The sequence below is a fragment of the Alosa sapidissima genome, chromosome 1 (genome assembly GCF_018492685.1).
Source record: "Alosa sapidissima isolate fAloSap1 chromosome 1, fAloSap1.pri, whole genome shotgun sequence".
In the NCBI taxonomy this organism is placed as follows: Eukaryota; Metazoa; Chordata; class Actinopteri; order Clupeiformes; family Clupeidae; genus Alosa; species Alosa sapidissima.
The window spans coordinates 55021563-55037883 of NC_055957.1; the positions used below are offsets into that span (position 1 = coordinate 55021563).

General features: G+C 40.0%; 1 protein-coding gene and 1 long non-coding RNA gene across 2 annotated transcripts in view; one reads left to right on the forward strand and one right to left on the reverse strand.

Moving 5' to 3' along the window:
• Positions 1 to 16321, reverse strand: part of rab2a (RAB2A, member RAS oncogene family) — a 25187-nt gene continuing 8866 nt past the window's right edge. Inside the window, exons 4-8 of the mRNA XM_042109804.1 lie at positions 13676 to 13758; positions 11824 to 11916; positions 10042 to 10153; positions 5309 to 5377; positions 1 to 1530 (exon numbers count right to left, since the gene is read on the reverse strand). Of these exons, the coding sequence (XP_041965738.1) occupies positions 1435 to 1530; positions 5309 to 5377; positions 10042 to 10153; positions 11824 to 11916; positions 13676 to 13758 (453 nt within the window). The 3' untranslated portion in view covers positions 1 to 1434. The remainder of the gene's footprint in view (positions 1531 to 5308; positions 5378 to 10041; positions 10154 to 11823; positions 11917 to 13675; positions 13759 to 16321) is intronic.
• Positions 10674 to 16321, forward strand: part of LOC121723836 — a 19767-nt gene continuing 14119 nt past the window's right edge. Inside the window, exon 1 of the long non-coding RNA XR_006035058.1 lies at positions 10674 to 10684. This is a non-coding gene — a long non-coding RNA (uncharacterized LOC121723836). The remainder of the gene's footprint in view (positions 10685 to 16321) is intronic.

Below are 16321 nucleotides of genomic sequence, written 5' to 3' on the forward strand. Positions count from 1 at the left end.
TTTGAATGGTTTAAGTTCAGAAGGTTTTATTATATTTCATTGTGATAGCAATTCATTTTGAGAACACAGCAAATAAAGTTTAGGGTCACAAAGTTACTCCAGGTTTGGCTTATACCCTTTCACAACAGACAAGATGTTCACCATATCTACTAACATGTCATACTGCCAAAGAAAACAATTCATTACACAACCACTCGTACACTTAATGTTGATCTGCACTGACGTTACACAGCAGACTTAACTGCAAAAAAAAAAAAAAAAATCCTGATGAAAAAAGTATGCATACAAATATGCATTTGTGTATGTGGACTCCTATTAAGATATAAGTATAGGCATGAGTGCAAGTGTACTACATCGTCCTGAAGTAGGGTAAAATCTCTGTATGATATATATATACATGACTGTGGGTGGATACATGGTATGTTACGGTATGTTCAGTATATCTATCTAGTAACTGGAACATATCCTATGAGTTACATGATTATGTGTTTTGCCATCCAAAAGTCTCTTTTTAAGGCAAACAGCAGATCTATCTGGAGAAGCTGATCCATCTGTGGAATTGTTATAACAAAACACAGGTAAACACAAATTTGGCATTAAATAGGTAAAGAATTATGAGTCAGAGTGTCTGTACATAAGTCAGAGAGCCAAGAGAGGGAAAAGGTTGTATGACAGGACCAACTAAAAAGACATCACTGTAAAATATTACCTCCAATGGTGGCCAAAGCAGGTGTTAAATGGCAGCAATACTGTTGTAATTTCAAGCTTGGTTCATAGAGTGTAGAATTTCAGCAAAAAATTCAATACAGAGGTCTAACTCAGTCAATATACACCAAAGCAAGAAACGATAACGATATATACAGAATGATAATGATAAATACAGAATTTTAAAACGGTCCTGTGTGGTTTCTTCTTGTTAAATATCACTTCGATAAAGGCTGATGAGCATTAGCTCTACTTTGCTTTGTTTCTGACTTCAGCAGTTTTAGAGAAGTCACTGGCTACAACCGAAATACTAGAGATGACTTTGTAGTGTTTAATGATTTTAAGTCAAGAGGGCACAAACAAAAATAAAATAAAAAAGAATTCACAACTGACAAGCATTACAAATAGGTATGTTTACATATATATGGATATTTACTCCAAAGCTCTCATCTCTCTGTGTGACTGGCAATAACCATTTCATATCTGCTGCAGCTTCAGTGGAGGCTTCAGAAGTTTTACAGAAAGATCTCGTTGGGACATGGGCTCTACCTTTTTTTCATTCATTTTTCCCCATTTGGTTGCCATCTAATATATTATTAGAATCCAGTCGTAGGGCTGGGCTGAGGGAGGTTAAGAAACTGTTAGTGAGCCCAACTAGTCCAGTACAAATGCAGGGAAGGGTGGGTTGGAGGTGATGGGGAGGAGGGGAGGTGTGCAGAGTAACAGTGCTCAGCAACAGCCCCCACCAGCTTGCTGTCCACCCTGGCTGCCTGGAAGTGAAGAATTGGTGGCAGCATGTTGGGGTCCAATCTTGATGCCATTTGCCTGTGAATGACCAGACATTCATTTATTCAAGGTTGTCTAGAGACATGTACGAAGAAAAAACCCAGTCTGACTAATCTAGATTTCCACTTAGTTTGGCAAAAAAATGTAGAAATCAGATCCATGTTTCAATAACCACAAATCTTTCATATAGCAGGGAAACCCAGGTCTAAATTAAAGCTAATTTGTCAGTGTTGGAGACCCAAGAAATCCATGATTTATTCCACAGTGGCACAAGATGCCAAGGCACATGCACGAACACACACACACTTTTGGAAGATCTTTTCTTACACATCATCCTTGAGGTTTCTGGCCAAAGGTGCCTTCAAAATATCAAACAATGGGAACTGTTCACCGACATTTTCAAACAGTTTTTCGAACAGTCTGAACAATTTGTTTACTGAATAACGTTCACAAAATAAAAATAAAAACCTATTCCCCTGAAACATTTGTCACCGAACTTCAATGCACTGCACTTGTGCACTGCATGCCTTCATAGGACCAAAACCTCAAGCTACAACAGCCTCATCAATAATGCCCACTGACACGGTTACCTGCAAAGGTTTATGTACATTTGTGTTCAAATTTTTATATTCTATATTTAGGCTTCTTGTTGTAACTGTGCTGGTCTTGGCTTCCTTGTGTGTATTCTGTGCATCTTACGCAAAGCACCTGCTTTTGAAATATTTTGCTTTAGATGTTAAATCCGACAAGCAGTGAAAATAAGAGGAAAGATGGAATGAAACAATAACAAAAGGCAACAAAATTAATCACTGCCACTGATAAATAAAAATATAGAAAAGGTTAACACTTAAGTTCACTGATTAAAAAAATCTGAATTTATATGAGTGTTTTTAAAACTATGATGCTAAAGGACAACTCCAAAAATGTGACTGAACAATTTTCTTGCACATATAATACCTATAAAAAGTATTCACCCCGTTTGGATACTTCCCCTTTTACTGCTTTAATAAATGGAACCTTGATCAACTTAATTTGGCCTTTTTTAAACTATCATTTACAAAACCCCCTCTTTAATGTCAAAGTGAAAGCATATTTCTATAATTAATTAAAAAATAAAATATAATGCAAAATAAGCGATTGCATAAATATTTATCCCCCTCTTAATAAAAAGTAACTGACTTAAATCAACAGCAGTCCAGCCAATTAGTGCTAGTAGTCTCACAATTAGAGAAATGGAGATCATCTGAGTGCAGTGAATATTTATAGTATAGTAACAAAGACAAATGATTTATACTTTGGAGCTCATTTACAGTGTGCAGACCATCTCCCTCGAACTCTTAAAAGCTTCAGTAGCTGAAATGGGAAAAACTCTGCATAAAACAACTATTGCCCCGAGTTCTTCACCAGTTAAAGCTCTATGGGTGAGTGGTAAAGCTCTTATGAAATCTTGACTAAAGTACATGTGGGAGACTCCAAGGTGAAATGGCCAAAGGTTCTTCAGTCTGATGAGACAGATCATGCTGTGAACATGCTTCTCGACAGCAGGCCTGGAAGGCTTGTAAAGGTAAAGTTAAAATGAATTTAGCAAAATATATGGAAATCCTGTCTCTCTGTCAACTCCCTCTCTCTCTGGCAACTCTCCCTCTCTTGCCTTTTCTCTATATAGTATAACACTATATAGTACCATTGATATACTTATTAATCATCATGACTTATAATAATACTAACCCTCTCTATATCTCTTTCCCCCCTTACCACACTTGTGAGTCATCAGCCATCCTTGTGTTTGGCTGGCTTCTTTTTCCAGCCAAAACAGCTTTGACCCACTGAGGCATGGACTAGACCTCTGCAGGTGTGCTGTGGTATCTGGCACCAAGACGTTAGCAGCAGATCCTTTAGTGTCCTGTAAGTTGCGATGTGGGGCCTCCATGGATCTGACTTGTTTATCCAGCTCATCCCACAGATGCTTGATTGAATTGAGATCTCTGGAATTGGAGATCCAAGTCAACACCCTTAACTTGTTCTGTTCGGTTCCTCAAACCATTATTGATCAATGTTTGCTTTGAGGCAGGGCATATTATCCTGCTCAAAGAGGTCACTGCTACCATGGTATACCATTTTCATGAAAGGGTGTACATGGTCTGTAACAATGCTGATAGGTGGTACGTGTCATAGTAACATACACATGACCCCAGGACCTAAGGTTTCTCCGCAGAACATTGCCCAAAGCATCACACTGCCTCCACCGGCTTGCCTCTTTCCCATAGTGCATCCTGGTACCATGTGTTTTCCAGGTAAACAACGCAAACACACACACCTGGCCATCCACGTGATGTAAAAGAAAACATGATTTATCAGACCAGGCACCCTTCCTCCATTGTTCCGTGATCCAGTTCTGATGCTCATGTGTCCATTGTAGGTGCTTTCGGCAGTGGACAGGGCACCCTGACTGGGCTGCAGCTGCGCAGCCCCATATGCAACAAACTTATGTACTGTGCGTTTTGACACCTTTCTATTATATCAGAATTAACCTTTTCAGCAATCTAAGCTACAGTAGCTTGTCTGTTGGATTGGACCACATGGACCAGCCTTCGCTCCTCACGTGCACAAATAAGCCTTAGCCGTCCATGACCCTGTCGCTGGTTCACCACTTTTCCTTCCTTGGACCACTTTTGAGAGGTACCGACTTCTGCAGACCGGGAACACCACATAAAAGCTGCAGTTTTGGAGATGCTCTGACCCAGTCGTCTAGTCATGACAATCGGCCCTTGTCAAAGTTCAAGCTCAAATCCTTACGCTTGTCCATTTTTCCTGTTTCTAACACATGAACTTTGATACTAACACAGACCTACCAACCTTGAAGAAATGTTTTGAGCCGGAAAAAAAAAAAACACTTGAAAAGGCTGTAGCTCCTCAAAAAGTTAAAAGGACTACAAAAATGTCATCTGGTGCGAATGCCCCTACTTTTTACGTGGTCCATGCTGTATACATAGTGGGCAGCCATGGCCTACTGGTTAGGGCTTCGGGCTTGTAACTGAAGGGTTGCTGGTTCGATCCCCGACCCAGTAGGAAAAATGTGGGCGGGGGAAGTGGTTGAGCACTGCTCTCCCATGCCCACATCCACGGCTGAAGTGCCCTTGAGCAAGGCATCTAACCACTCACTGCTCCCCGAGTGCCGCTGTAGCAGGCAGCTCACTGCTCCGGGTTAGTGTGTGCTTCACCTCATTGTGTGTTCACTGTGTAATGTGTATGTTTCACTAATTCACAGATTGGGATAAATGCAGAGACCAAATTTCCCTCATTGGATCAAAAGAGTATATATACACTTATACAGTGGGGAGAATAAGTATTTGAACCCTTTGCTAAAGTTGACTAAAAAGAGGAATATATATAATATATCCAGGATACTATAAATCCTGATAAAGTTCCCTTGGCCTTTGGAATTAAAATAGCCCCACATCATCACATACCCTTCACCATACCTAGAGATTGGCATGGTGTGTTTTTCAGTTAGCCTATTAGCTGGTTTGATGCTCATCAATTAAAAAAAATCTGCCTGCCTCTATTGGAAATTAACATAGGGGTCAAATACTTATTGCCCCTGTAATTTAAGGAAGAACATGTATTTATTTATGATACATTCTTCATTCACTAAGAAAATTGGTGTCTTTAAATTTTTTTTAAATTAAGGCATTAAGATCAATTGATTAAAAAATCAGATCATTTTATATTCCTCTTTTTAGTCAACTTTAGCATGGGTTCAAATACTTATTCTCCCCACTGTATATACATTCATGGGAGAAACATATAAATGTACCTCATTATTTATATCAAAGACCCCTTCCTGGATCTTCTCATAAATCTCCTTGGCTGTGTTGATGAAAGCCTGACAAGTAGAAAGGAACACACACACAAAAAAAGTTAATTACAGATTACCAATCACTAAACCCAGAGGATAATCTGACAATGTGCTGAGGTAAAATGTTACTGACACACTGATTCCTGGGCCCGTATTCACAAAGCATTTTATCTTACCACTAGGAGTACTCCTAAACGCTCTGAAACATATTACGTAGGCGTTTTCACTTAAAAGTTTTTCACAAAGCCTTACTCTTAGAGGTTTTTCACACTTTTGCTAGTGAACACAAGCTCACCTCAAGTCTTTCATTTAACACACTGTTGGCCGAAGAAAAAATAGCACAACGAGAGACCAATCCCTATGCTTTGTGTTTGTCATTCTCACTTGTCACTTTCTCTCACCCTCGCATGAAATAGATTTTCGGGAGATTCTAATTCACACGCTCAAGGGAGCTTTCCGGAAAAGTTGGATGTTTGCCACTTTTAGCGTAGTTTTAAGTAAAAAATCCTACCAGTGTACTTTGATGTGAAAATGCGTGGTTGCTACGCAAAATGCGTACCAGTTGGCAGGTCTGTATGGTCCCTTTCAGCCTTTTAAACAAACTCAGATCGATGACACAGCATTTTTTGTGCATATGTGAACACACCAAAAGAACTCAGACCCCTCTAACGCGAACCGAACTGAGACCACCTCGGGAGGTAGTCTCGGCACGGTTCGCATTATCTGTGCATTGTGAACACAAATCATCCAGGTTCTCTTTCACATTTTGCATTGTAGGCTAGCCTATTTTGTCCTACCTGACTTGCCATTGCCAAAACAGAAGGCATGTCATTTTCTATATAGCCTAAAATAAACTATTATCATTTGGCTCATGGTTAAATTGGCTACAGCCAAACAAGTCTGTTCTAACGTTAACGTTAGGCTGAATATCTTTTGATCCAAGCTATTTGTAACTAACAATGTAGGAATCAGCGAACTTTGGATAGTATTGCTTACGATTTTACATTATCTGCTATGCTATTATCTCTTTGCCGAACTCTCATTACAAACATATATGAAAGACTGCGCAGCGCAGTTAACGGGCTGCTGTTCACTTGTCATTTTGGACGTGAGCTAAAGTTGGACATAGCAACAGTTACTAGGTGGGGCGGGCCTACCACTGAATGACTGACAGTTCAAGAGGATCTTTGCAATAACTTTAAATCAGAATTAATTTTGAAAATATATAATAATATTTAAATTTCAGAAAAAAATGAAACCAAATCACCACACCAATTATGGGATATGATAATTATTTCAACCTGATAATGAATGATGATGAAATACATAACTAACCCAGAGTAACTACAAAGCCCATAATCCAAAGCAGGTTTGAGACCAGCAATGTAATAGTAATGTATAGTGTGGACGTGAAGAAAACTGAGACTACGTCTACACGAAACAGCCGGGTGAATTTTCTCTTACCGCTTTCACACCTGTAACGATACCGGTAAAGAAAAAAAACTCACGTGCACACACAGAGGTGAAAGCGGCTAAAAGTGCTGTAGTGATATGCCAGACCAGTCGATGGCGCCGGGCCGTGCAGAGGCTTCACGTTTAATTTGCGTGAATCGCGTAGAAGAAAACATTGTTGAAACAGTTTGTATAGATTGTATCAGCGATTTCAGGCCCAAACATAAATTATCACATTCGTCTAATCTTTCCTAACGATCCGCTAGCTGTCTGCCCCATAAGCAGGCCGTCAAAAAAACGGGTCTCTGTAGGCAGCCTAGGCTCCGAGATCTGTACACAAAAACAATTGCTACCAACAAGGATTGGCATCCCACTCAAAGGCAAAATAAAGTGGTTCAACCAATAACCGACGAGATGCGCGTTTAGGAGAGTTTTAATTGCACGGGAGGGAGGGGGAGGGAGTAGCGAGCTAGCTCTCTGTTTTGTTTGAACATCAACAGAAGTGATGTATCCCCGCTATCGCTGATACAATCTTTAAGCAGTCACATGAAATAAGGACACTACAGACAATTCGGTTTTCAATTCAACTGTTAAACTATCCCTTCAAGGTATGTGACTGCTATGTGAAATTTTAAAGGCATTGCATTAGGTCTGAGCACCACTGGAGAAAACATTAACATGCAGTAAGTTTAACTTAGCCACAAAAGGCTGATAGGCTACATTGTGCACATAAATCATGAAAGGTGAAAGAAAAAACATTTTAATATGATAAACAAATGGTTTGGTATTTTGACAAGCAGCGTGTCAGGTTGAGTGCCATGGCTGAGTTGAGAGGTGGGGCTATGTTGTCATAAAATTGCCAGCATTGCATCTACACGGCAAAAGTTAGCCGGCGGTTTCAAAAAATCCCACTTCGGAAGCGGGTTACAAAAACTATCGGTTACAGTCTCCTAAACTGCCGGCGTCTTGTACATGCAAGACGTAACCGATAAAAAAAAGTCACCGGTTTAAAAAAAAAAAAAGCCGTCGTGTAGACGGCCCCTGAGGCTCCATCAGAGCTGAAGTGTACCAGAAAGAGATCCGAGTCCTCTTTCAAATGTGACAACAAAACACAATGTGAAAACAAAATCCTCTTGGTTCTCTTTCTGGTCCCCTTTTAGTGGACTGAGTTCGGTTCTTTTAATTTCAATTTCAATTTAATTTCACCAAAACATGGTGCTCCAAAACATTACACATGTCTCATGGTGCTTTACAGAGTGTTCAGAGACAATCAGAGAAAAGAAAAGGCGGCCCATGGGTAACAGGGGCGAGGAAAAACTCCCTAGAATTGGAGCTACATATAGGAAGAAACCTCAAGCAGATCCACGACTCAAGGGCCTGTCTGTATACATGATAAATGCATAAGTTTGTCAGATGTAGAGAATAGAACATGGTGTTTAAAGCCACCTGAGGCGTATGTTACAAGAGGTGGGATGGTTATGTATCCGGTACGATAATGCATGAATCCTAGTTTAGTGTCAAATAGTCCAAAATTCAAATAGTCCAGTGTAGGAAATGGAATTGTCCAGGGGGATTAGGAGTTGTCATAGGGCAGGTGGTGGGTCGCTAGGCTGTACGGGCCAGGAATTCAGGTAGGGGGGGGCAGTAATAGGCGATGATAGGGCAGTCGTAGGGATGGGACTTCAGGTGGGATGAGTGAGATGAGGGCCAAACATACGGATGGCTGATGACTGGCAATGGTACACCTCACAAGGAAAGGAAACGTTTCTTTGGAAAGAAACTATATGTGAAAATGCCCTCCCCAACTCCCAACCTAAGAGTGAGTCTTCGTTGCTATGGATGACCTCATTACTCATCCACGAGCTTGACTGAAGTGACCACCTTGATTGGCTGATGATTGTAACGTGGTAATGATTCCAAAAACCTCCCCTACGATGAGTGAGAGGTGACAGGTCTGAGAATGCGTGCGCTACACAAGTAGTGTGAAGGCCGGAAGATGATGAATAACTGAATAAATAGCCTTAATGAATAAAGAGTAAGACATAACAAATAACCTAGTAGCCTAATGAAACATATGAATTGACACAGTTTACATTTAGTTTACATGTTGGCAATGGTTGTTGTTGGCGCCGTTATTGCACAATTGTTCCCTCGCGATTGAGAGCTCCTGTATGTGCATTTAAAAACGTTGCGACGTGAAATACTACAAAAAGCGGGTTGTAAATAGGTCTTAGTGAGTTAGGAGTCTGCTCGACTTCTTCTAAGCGGTCACAGACTTAGTTGCTACTTTTAGGGCTAAAATGCTTCGTGAATTACACTTAGTGAAAGTAAGTCCAAGAGGAGTCCAAGAGTTACGAATGACAAAGCCATTATTTTTAGGAGTTTCTCCTAAATTCAACAGTTGGGAGTTAACTTTTAGCCTTAAAATTCTTTGTGAATACGGGCTCAGATCTATCAAACATCCACATCTCTCCATTGCACACACAAACACATGCGCACACACGCTGCACACACACACCGCACACACGCGGACGGACGGATACACACACACACACAATCCCTTCAGTGAGAAGCAGAAAAGCAGCATTTATATTTATTAATTTTAGCAGACAATTTTATCCTTATCCTAGCGTCAATTATATTACAAGCGCCATAGTCCCAGTCCCCGGAGTAAGTGCCTTGCTCAAGGGCACAACGGTAGAAGCCAGGTACTGAACCCACAACTTCAGGCTACTACATGCTATCCCAGCTCCTTAGCCACTACACTACCACCACCACCATTTGTGATCTCCTGAAGCAGGTCTGCTACCCTCTGCTGCTGGCCCTCCATCTTAGGTTATTATATTCTCTTTCCCATTCTACAATCTTCTTTCGTAACATGTGTGTGAGAAAGAAATATAAACAAAAACATGGAAATGATGTGAATATGCATAAGCATTATATTGAAACGTCAACACAAGGGTAGGAGTGGGTCAGGAGAATTCATATGACACTAATGAGACAAATTAATCATCGAAACCCTCTCTGGTAGGAGTAAAGAAGGGGTGGGATCTACAAATGAACACACCCTCCCACTTCTCCGACCCTCTAAACCTTTGCTCCTCCAATTACAGCAGCATGTCTCTCTCAGGTTTCTAAGCTCATGCGCTAATTATATTCACACCATACACACACACACACAGTACTTAAATCATCCTGACCCTCTGATTCCCCCTATGGGGCCACACAGAGAAAATTACCTCTTCTACATTTGAAGCAGTTTTAGCAGAGGTCTCCATGAAGATGAGGCCATGCTCTCTGGCAAATGCTTCACCCTCCTCCTTCTTCACCTCTCTCCGGGACTCCAAGTCGCTGCAGAAAGGAAAAAGTCCAGTAATACAAACACTCCTCGCATAACAAACGAACACATTTCCACAATAATTGTCCACTGCCTGTATGCAATGGTATGCAATGGTTGAAAGTCAGTCTGGTTTAGTTACAAATTTTTACTATACTTGATAAAAACTTCATTTTATGTCCTTGGACGACTGCTGATCATGTTTCTGGAATAACTGGTCTTCGTGTTTCAGGTAAGGTGGCGAAAAACAGTTGTTCCTAATGTTAACTTTTCTTAATTTTCAGGCTCTTAGCCACACCGATTCAAAATCTTTTTTTAAAGCTGAAATTTATTCAGTTCCTTATCTCTCTCACTGTTGCTCACCAGCATCTGCCATGTTAAATACAGTGCATGAAAATGCACTGTTCTGTTATCCGAAGTCGTCGTCTTCTTCTTCTTCTTATTCTTCCCACCAAATTTCTGCGTCTAATTCAGCTTCAACCGTTTAACGTAGAAACTTCGTTCAAACTTTGTAACGTAGGTCTTGAAAAGGACACTTGAGGAATGTATTTTTCACTTTTGTAAACTCTATACTTTTTGAGATATTAACAAAAAACAAGCTGATTTTTCCACATAGACTTTACATTAGCACTATGACATCACAATGGACTAATTAACTTGATTTGCACCTGCATCAACTTCCAGCTGCTCAACTAGGACCCATTAAAGGGCCAGTTAAACTGATTGCACCTGTATCAACTGCTTTCTGCTTAACTAGGCCAACTCTCTGTGTCTCTCCATTCTACAAGGATATAAGGCACATTCCATCCAACTTTCTATCCATTCATCCTCTTCAAACCATTCACTCATCCACCCATTAAACTATACATCAACATCCATTAAACAATCTGCCTATCAACATCCATTACACTATCTACATTCAACTTTTAAACTATATACTTTGTCTCAGGCTTTAAGCATACAATCTGGCTCTCTTAAGACTACTATTTCCTCTGCCCACAACTGTTTTAAAATGCATGTCCTCACTACAATAATTCACTATTAAATAATTTAACTATTTAAACTACTCAACTATTTAACTGTTCAGCCATTTCAACTGTCAGTTGTTATCAACTATGACTCCTGCTAACTGTTTCCAAATAAAAGTTTGTTTGGCATTTTATGTTAACATACAGTATGTTTATATTTTCATGCACTGGTAATTTCCTCATAATTACATTTTCTAGTTTTATGCTGCCCCCTAGTGGACACTAGGTATCTAGTGGCTCTCTTCTGTCATAATGAAGATGGAAAGTGCCACACAATGGTTTATTGGTCACAGTATGCCACTCATTTTAATTACTGAAGTTTTCTGGGTAAACTTTTACCATCAACGGACAATTGCCTATATGCCAGATAATATATTACCGATGGAGTGTCATCTGTGCTGTATCGGCATCTTCTGTTAAATTCTGCTCCTTTTGTGGTAACTCGAACACTGAGTTATCTTCACGTGCTCATTCACTAGGTTTAACACCCAACTGGGTCCATGTAAACAGGTACGGTAAAACAACAGCCGCTGCAATACAGCTGATGCTCCACCGGAAATATGAGCTAGTTAAATAATCTTCCTGAAATATAGGGGATTAAAATGTTTGTATGTTCTCCTACTTTTGGCTTTTGTCTTTTTTCATTAACAGCTTACCTCTTGTTTCCAATAAGCATGATGACCATATTGGAGTTGGAATGTTGACGAGCATCTTCTAACCAGGTGGTCAAGTGGTTGAAAGTGTCCCTTCTGAAATTAAAAAATACAATCTTTAACAAAACCAAATGAAATGTTATCCTGCCTTTAACAAAGCGCTTTTGCAGCCTTCTACAGCAGTCCAGTTGTGTACAAAAGTCTCATCGGTAATAAATTTAGAATATGAGGCACTTACTATAAATGTTCTAGCATCAGAAGGTGATAATATCATATTGAATTTTTAAAAATATGCTTCTAAAAATACAAAATTTCATTTTGCAATACAATGAAGCCATGACAAGGCATTGCCAAGGTAGCAATTTCACTGGATCTAATCAATGACAAATATATTAAAGTAATTTTAACTTTTCTATGCCGTTCGTGTAGTTTTTTACACTGTAAGAATCACATACTACCAACATATATTCATACCAAAATGATCAAATTTGTGACTACAGAGTTTTATTTTAGCATGGGTTTTCAATGTAAAAGAGACTGACATTTCTCTTCAGAGCCTTCGGTTAAAATCCTAAAATTCACGGACGTGTCTTGGCTTTACTTTTGAGGCAAAAAAGTCAGCCGCCAGCTTTTGATAAGATGCGAAATATCCACTGGGAATCTGTTTCTTTCTTTATTACACCTGAAAGGGAATCCATGTTATGTGGCTGCTGCCTAGCAGGTAAAACATGTTTAAACGGCTATAGCCTACATTTAAAAACTATTTATTAGGCAGAAATAGAAAGAGAACGGGGCAAGGAGAGGGGGTTTTCTACACTGTATGGTAAAGTTGAACACAGTCTGCAATGAGGTTTGAAATTATGTTTTCTTTATTTATCTTTGGACAACTAGATAGATACATACACACACAGATACATACATAGATAGATACACACACACACACACACACTTTATTGATCCCCAAGGGGAAATTCAAGAATTATGAATGCGGCCGCATAAGCTGCAAAGCACTGCGTGAAACACTAGAAAGGGTGTGTCGCGGTTCTGCTTTTTCACACCGCGACAGGTTTGTGGATATGAGTGTCGTGATTTTGGTTTCGAATCGCATATCTTTACAGCCCTCTAACATATTTCAACATAGTTTCAGGGCTACTACATCTACTGTTACAGCTCTGATTCTGAACATTCAATAACAACCATAAAATGGACTTTCATGCTGTTTTGTACATTTCTGCCATGCTTTGGACAGAATAAAGTACTGTCTGTTACTTCATACTTTGGCTGACATGTTTTTAAGGTGCCCCCTCTGGTTCACTGACTACGTTTCCATGCACACCATATTCCGATTAAGGTCCATTTTCTGGTTATGGCAATATTCAGAATAAGAGGTTTCCATGTGCCAGGTTCCATGTTAGAGACCAAAAGAATAAAATTTATTACTACTTGTGTTACATACACTGCCTTTACTTGGGATTTTGGAATCTTAAAAGGAATCTTACATTGTCGGTCACAGTCTCTAAGTGCTTGTTCAAAATTACAATTAAAAACGGGGGACCTGCGGTGCAAGCGGCAGCACCCATACCAAATGAAAGTCCAAGTGCACAGGGGGACCCGATCCATTCCCATCTCCCGCTCGTTTCCTGTCATTCTAAACAGAGGCACAAGCCCCCAAAATATTCTTGAAATAAAAAATAAAAACGCATGGAACATTTTAATCAGCTAAAATCTGAATAGATATAAATCTAGATACAGCTGGAGTGTCCTGTTGGTTGGATTTCTATATAATTATGTTATTAAAACAAAGACAGAAAAGAGTAATAAGATGAGACAATAATCCTAAAGTGATCATCCTCACCTTGTGATGTCATATACTAGTAGGGCTCCAGCAGCTCCTCTGTAATAAGACCTGGTGATTGAGCGGAAAGATTCCTGGCCAGCCTGAAACACACAATGTCAGCAAACATCAGAACAGCACCAAACAAAATAAAGACTGCAGGCTGATGGCTACTTGCTGCTTATCTACCCATCTGTTCTCATTCACAGCATTTCTGTAGCTTCTGTGTCATTAAGGTAAGGCTTTCCCACACGTCCCCTTAACATAAAATAAGTCCAGTCCAATCATCACCAAACACAGAAGAGCCATTGTCTACCCAATCCCCTGTATGCCTGCACATCCATAGTCAACCACACTCCCATCTCCACAAAGTCCTGGCCTTGTACGATTCAACAGAGTCACTGTGGTGGCAGAAAATGGCCTCTCCCTCTGGTCCACAAAGCCCTCTAGCTGCCTGCAAACATGCCCAGAAGTAAGCATTTGAATTCAGTAACCCATTCCCCCCAGGCAGCTGTTAACATTAGCATTAATGGAGCCCATTGTGAATAAATGATGAATGACACTTCTCTGTCTACCATCTGACACAGTAAAAGGTTACAGGACAGCCAGAGATGCAGAATGCTCATCTTACATTACCAACCACACAATGGACTATTCCCATGTTTCAACAGCGTCCTTAGGGATACGCCACCATTTGGTGTATGAGAGTATATTTCCATGTCAAATCAGCCTAGAAAATTGCTACGTTTACTGTTAGTCTTATAACACTTTCTAACTTAAAAGACAAGTTTTAAATAGTAAAATCACTTTTAAGCGTGATGCTAGCGGGCGAGATGCTAATGGTCTAATCCGATTCAATGATCTATGCTAGGCTAGAGCTAAAAGTGGTCGCCAGACTCAGAGAACGGCTGGATGAACTGGAGAAAGGTAAAACTCAACAGTTTAACTTGAGGGAAGGTGGAAAATGAGTGTATTTCCCCAAATGGTGGCGTATCCCTTTAAAAACTGTAGTGAGAGGAGGTGCAGAAGACTAGTCTTTCAGCCACCTATGACATATTACTCAAAACCAGTAGAGGAAAATAACAAACAAATAACAAACAATACACCGTTATATATATATATATATATATATACTAAGTTCACTCTTTCACCATCTTCTAATTGCATAAAATTAAAAAAATGTATCAAAAGGATTTGAAAAGAAGCAATCAAGATGTGCCTGAAGTGTAGACTTTCATCTTTAATTAACCCTTCGGGGCCTGGGCTATAGTCAATGTAATGTTATTACCTTTGTCCCACAATATGTCCCAAAACGCAAATGTGCTTATGAATGAGCCAATGAAGTTCACATTCAAGGTTCCTACACATTTTTCACCTAAAAATTGTCCAGACTCAAATCTCCAGTACCATTTCCCTAAACACACTGAATCATTTCCAATAATCTGTAGTCTCTTTAATACATAAGATCCAGAGATGAATTCAGAAAAAGTTTGTCTAGTTACCAAGATGAATCATAAAAGCAGTGTTTGCTCTAGGTTGATTTTGGAGCGGCGGCCTGTCACGGCTAAATGAATGCAGCCACGGTATCAGAATTGGTGGAGACGCACAATGTATAGTCGCACACCGGTTGTCTTTTAAATGATTCTGCCGACGTAACCTGCCCCGGTGGCCGCCGCTCACATTGCAATGTTACAATAAGTAGCCTAGCCTACAACTAGTAAGAGGTTATCTGAACCCGTCCAGTTTCACTCCACATAGTGTTGATGTAGCCTAGTTTATTCTAAAAACATTAACTTTCTTCCGCAGGGTTTCCTCTTCATTTTGTAGCGGAGTCCACTGCTTCAGAATTAGGGCAGGCGCGCAATATTGTCCGGGTGCATGGTAGGCTATAATTTCCCTCCGCTGGCTGGTGCTCACATCATAGCAGTTAAACAATAATCAGCCATACTAATCAGAGGTACCTGTCTATTTTAATTCCATATATTGTTTTTATGAATGTTAGTGGCATGCGCTGGCTTTCAACAGCTTCCATTTACGGCGCCATAGGCTACTGCGGTGTGGTAGGTCTGTCAACAATATCGCAAAACCCACTGTTACAATTTCAAAGTCTTTCTATATAGCCTAAATAGCCTGGCTATTTTTTTTCCGCAACGATAGCGAAAGAATAACTTGAAGAGTGGAGGTCTCTCTGTGTCCATTTAGTGAATGATGAAATGGTGCGTAGGCCATTACCAAAAGCAAAACCGAAGCAAAAAGTAACACTGGTAGATAACAAAGGTAAATTGCATTTTAGCAATTTTGTAAATGTCGCGACGGCACACTTGGTGGAAAATGTTTTGTAGGCACTTGTGGTTAAAGGGAATCGTAGACTATATAATGACCAAAGAAAGTAAAGGAGATGATTTGTACCTCCGTTCGCCAAATAAAGGCCGTGGATGTGTTTCTACAATATGTTGGCACAAATCGTAATTTCTGTCAGAAACCACGTAGTCTAGACCAGGGATGGGCAATGATGATAGAGAGGGCCACAAAATGTTCTTGTCGCTGTCAGAGGGCCAAATGTGATCGCACACATCCACCACTGGGATATCAGGAATCAGGAGTATTAAAAATATATACAGTAGCTTATGTCTGCACGGCTTATTAAACCAACATGCATTCATTTAA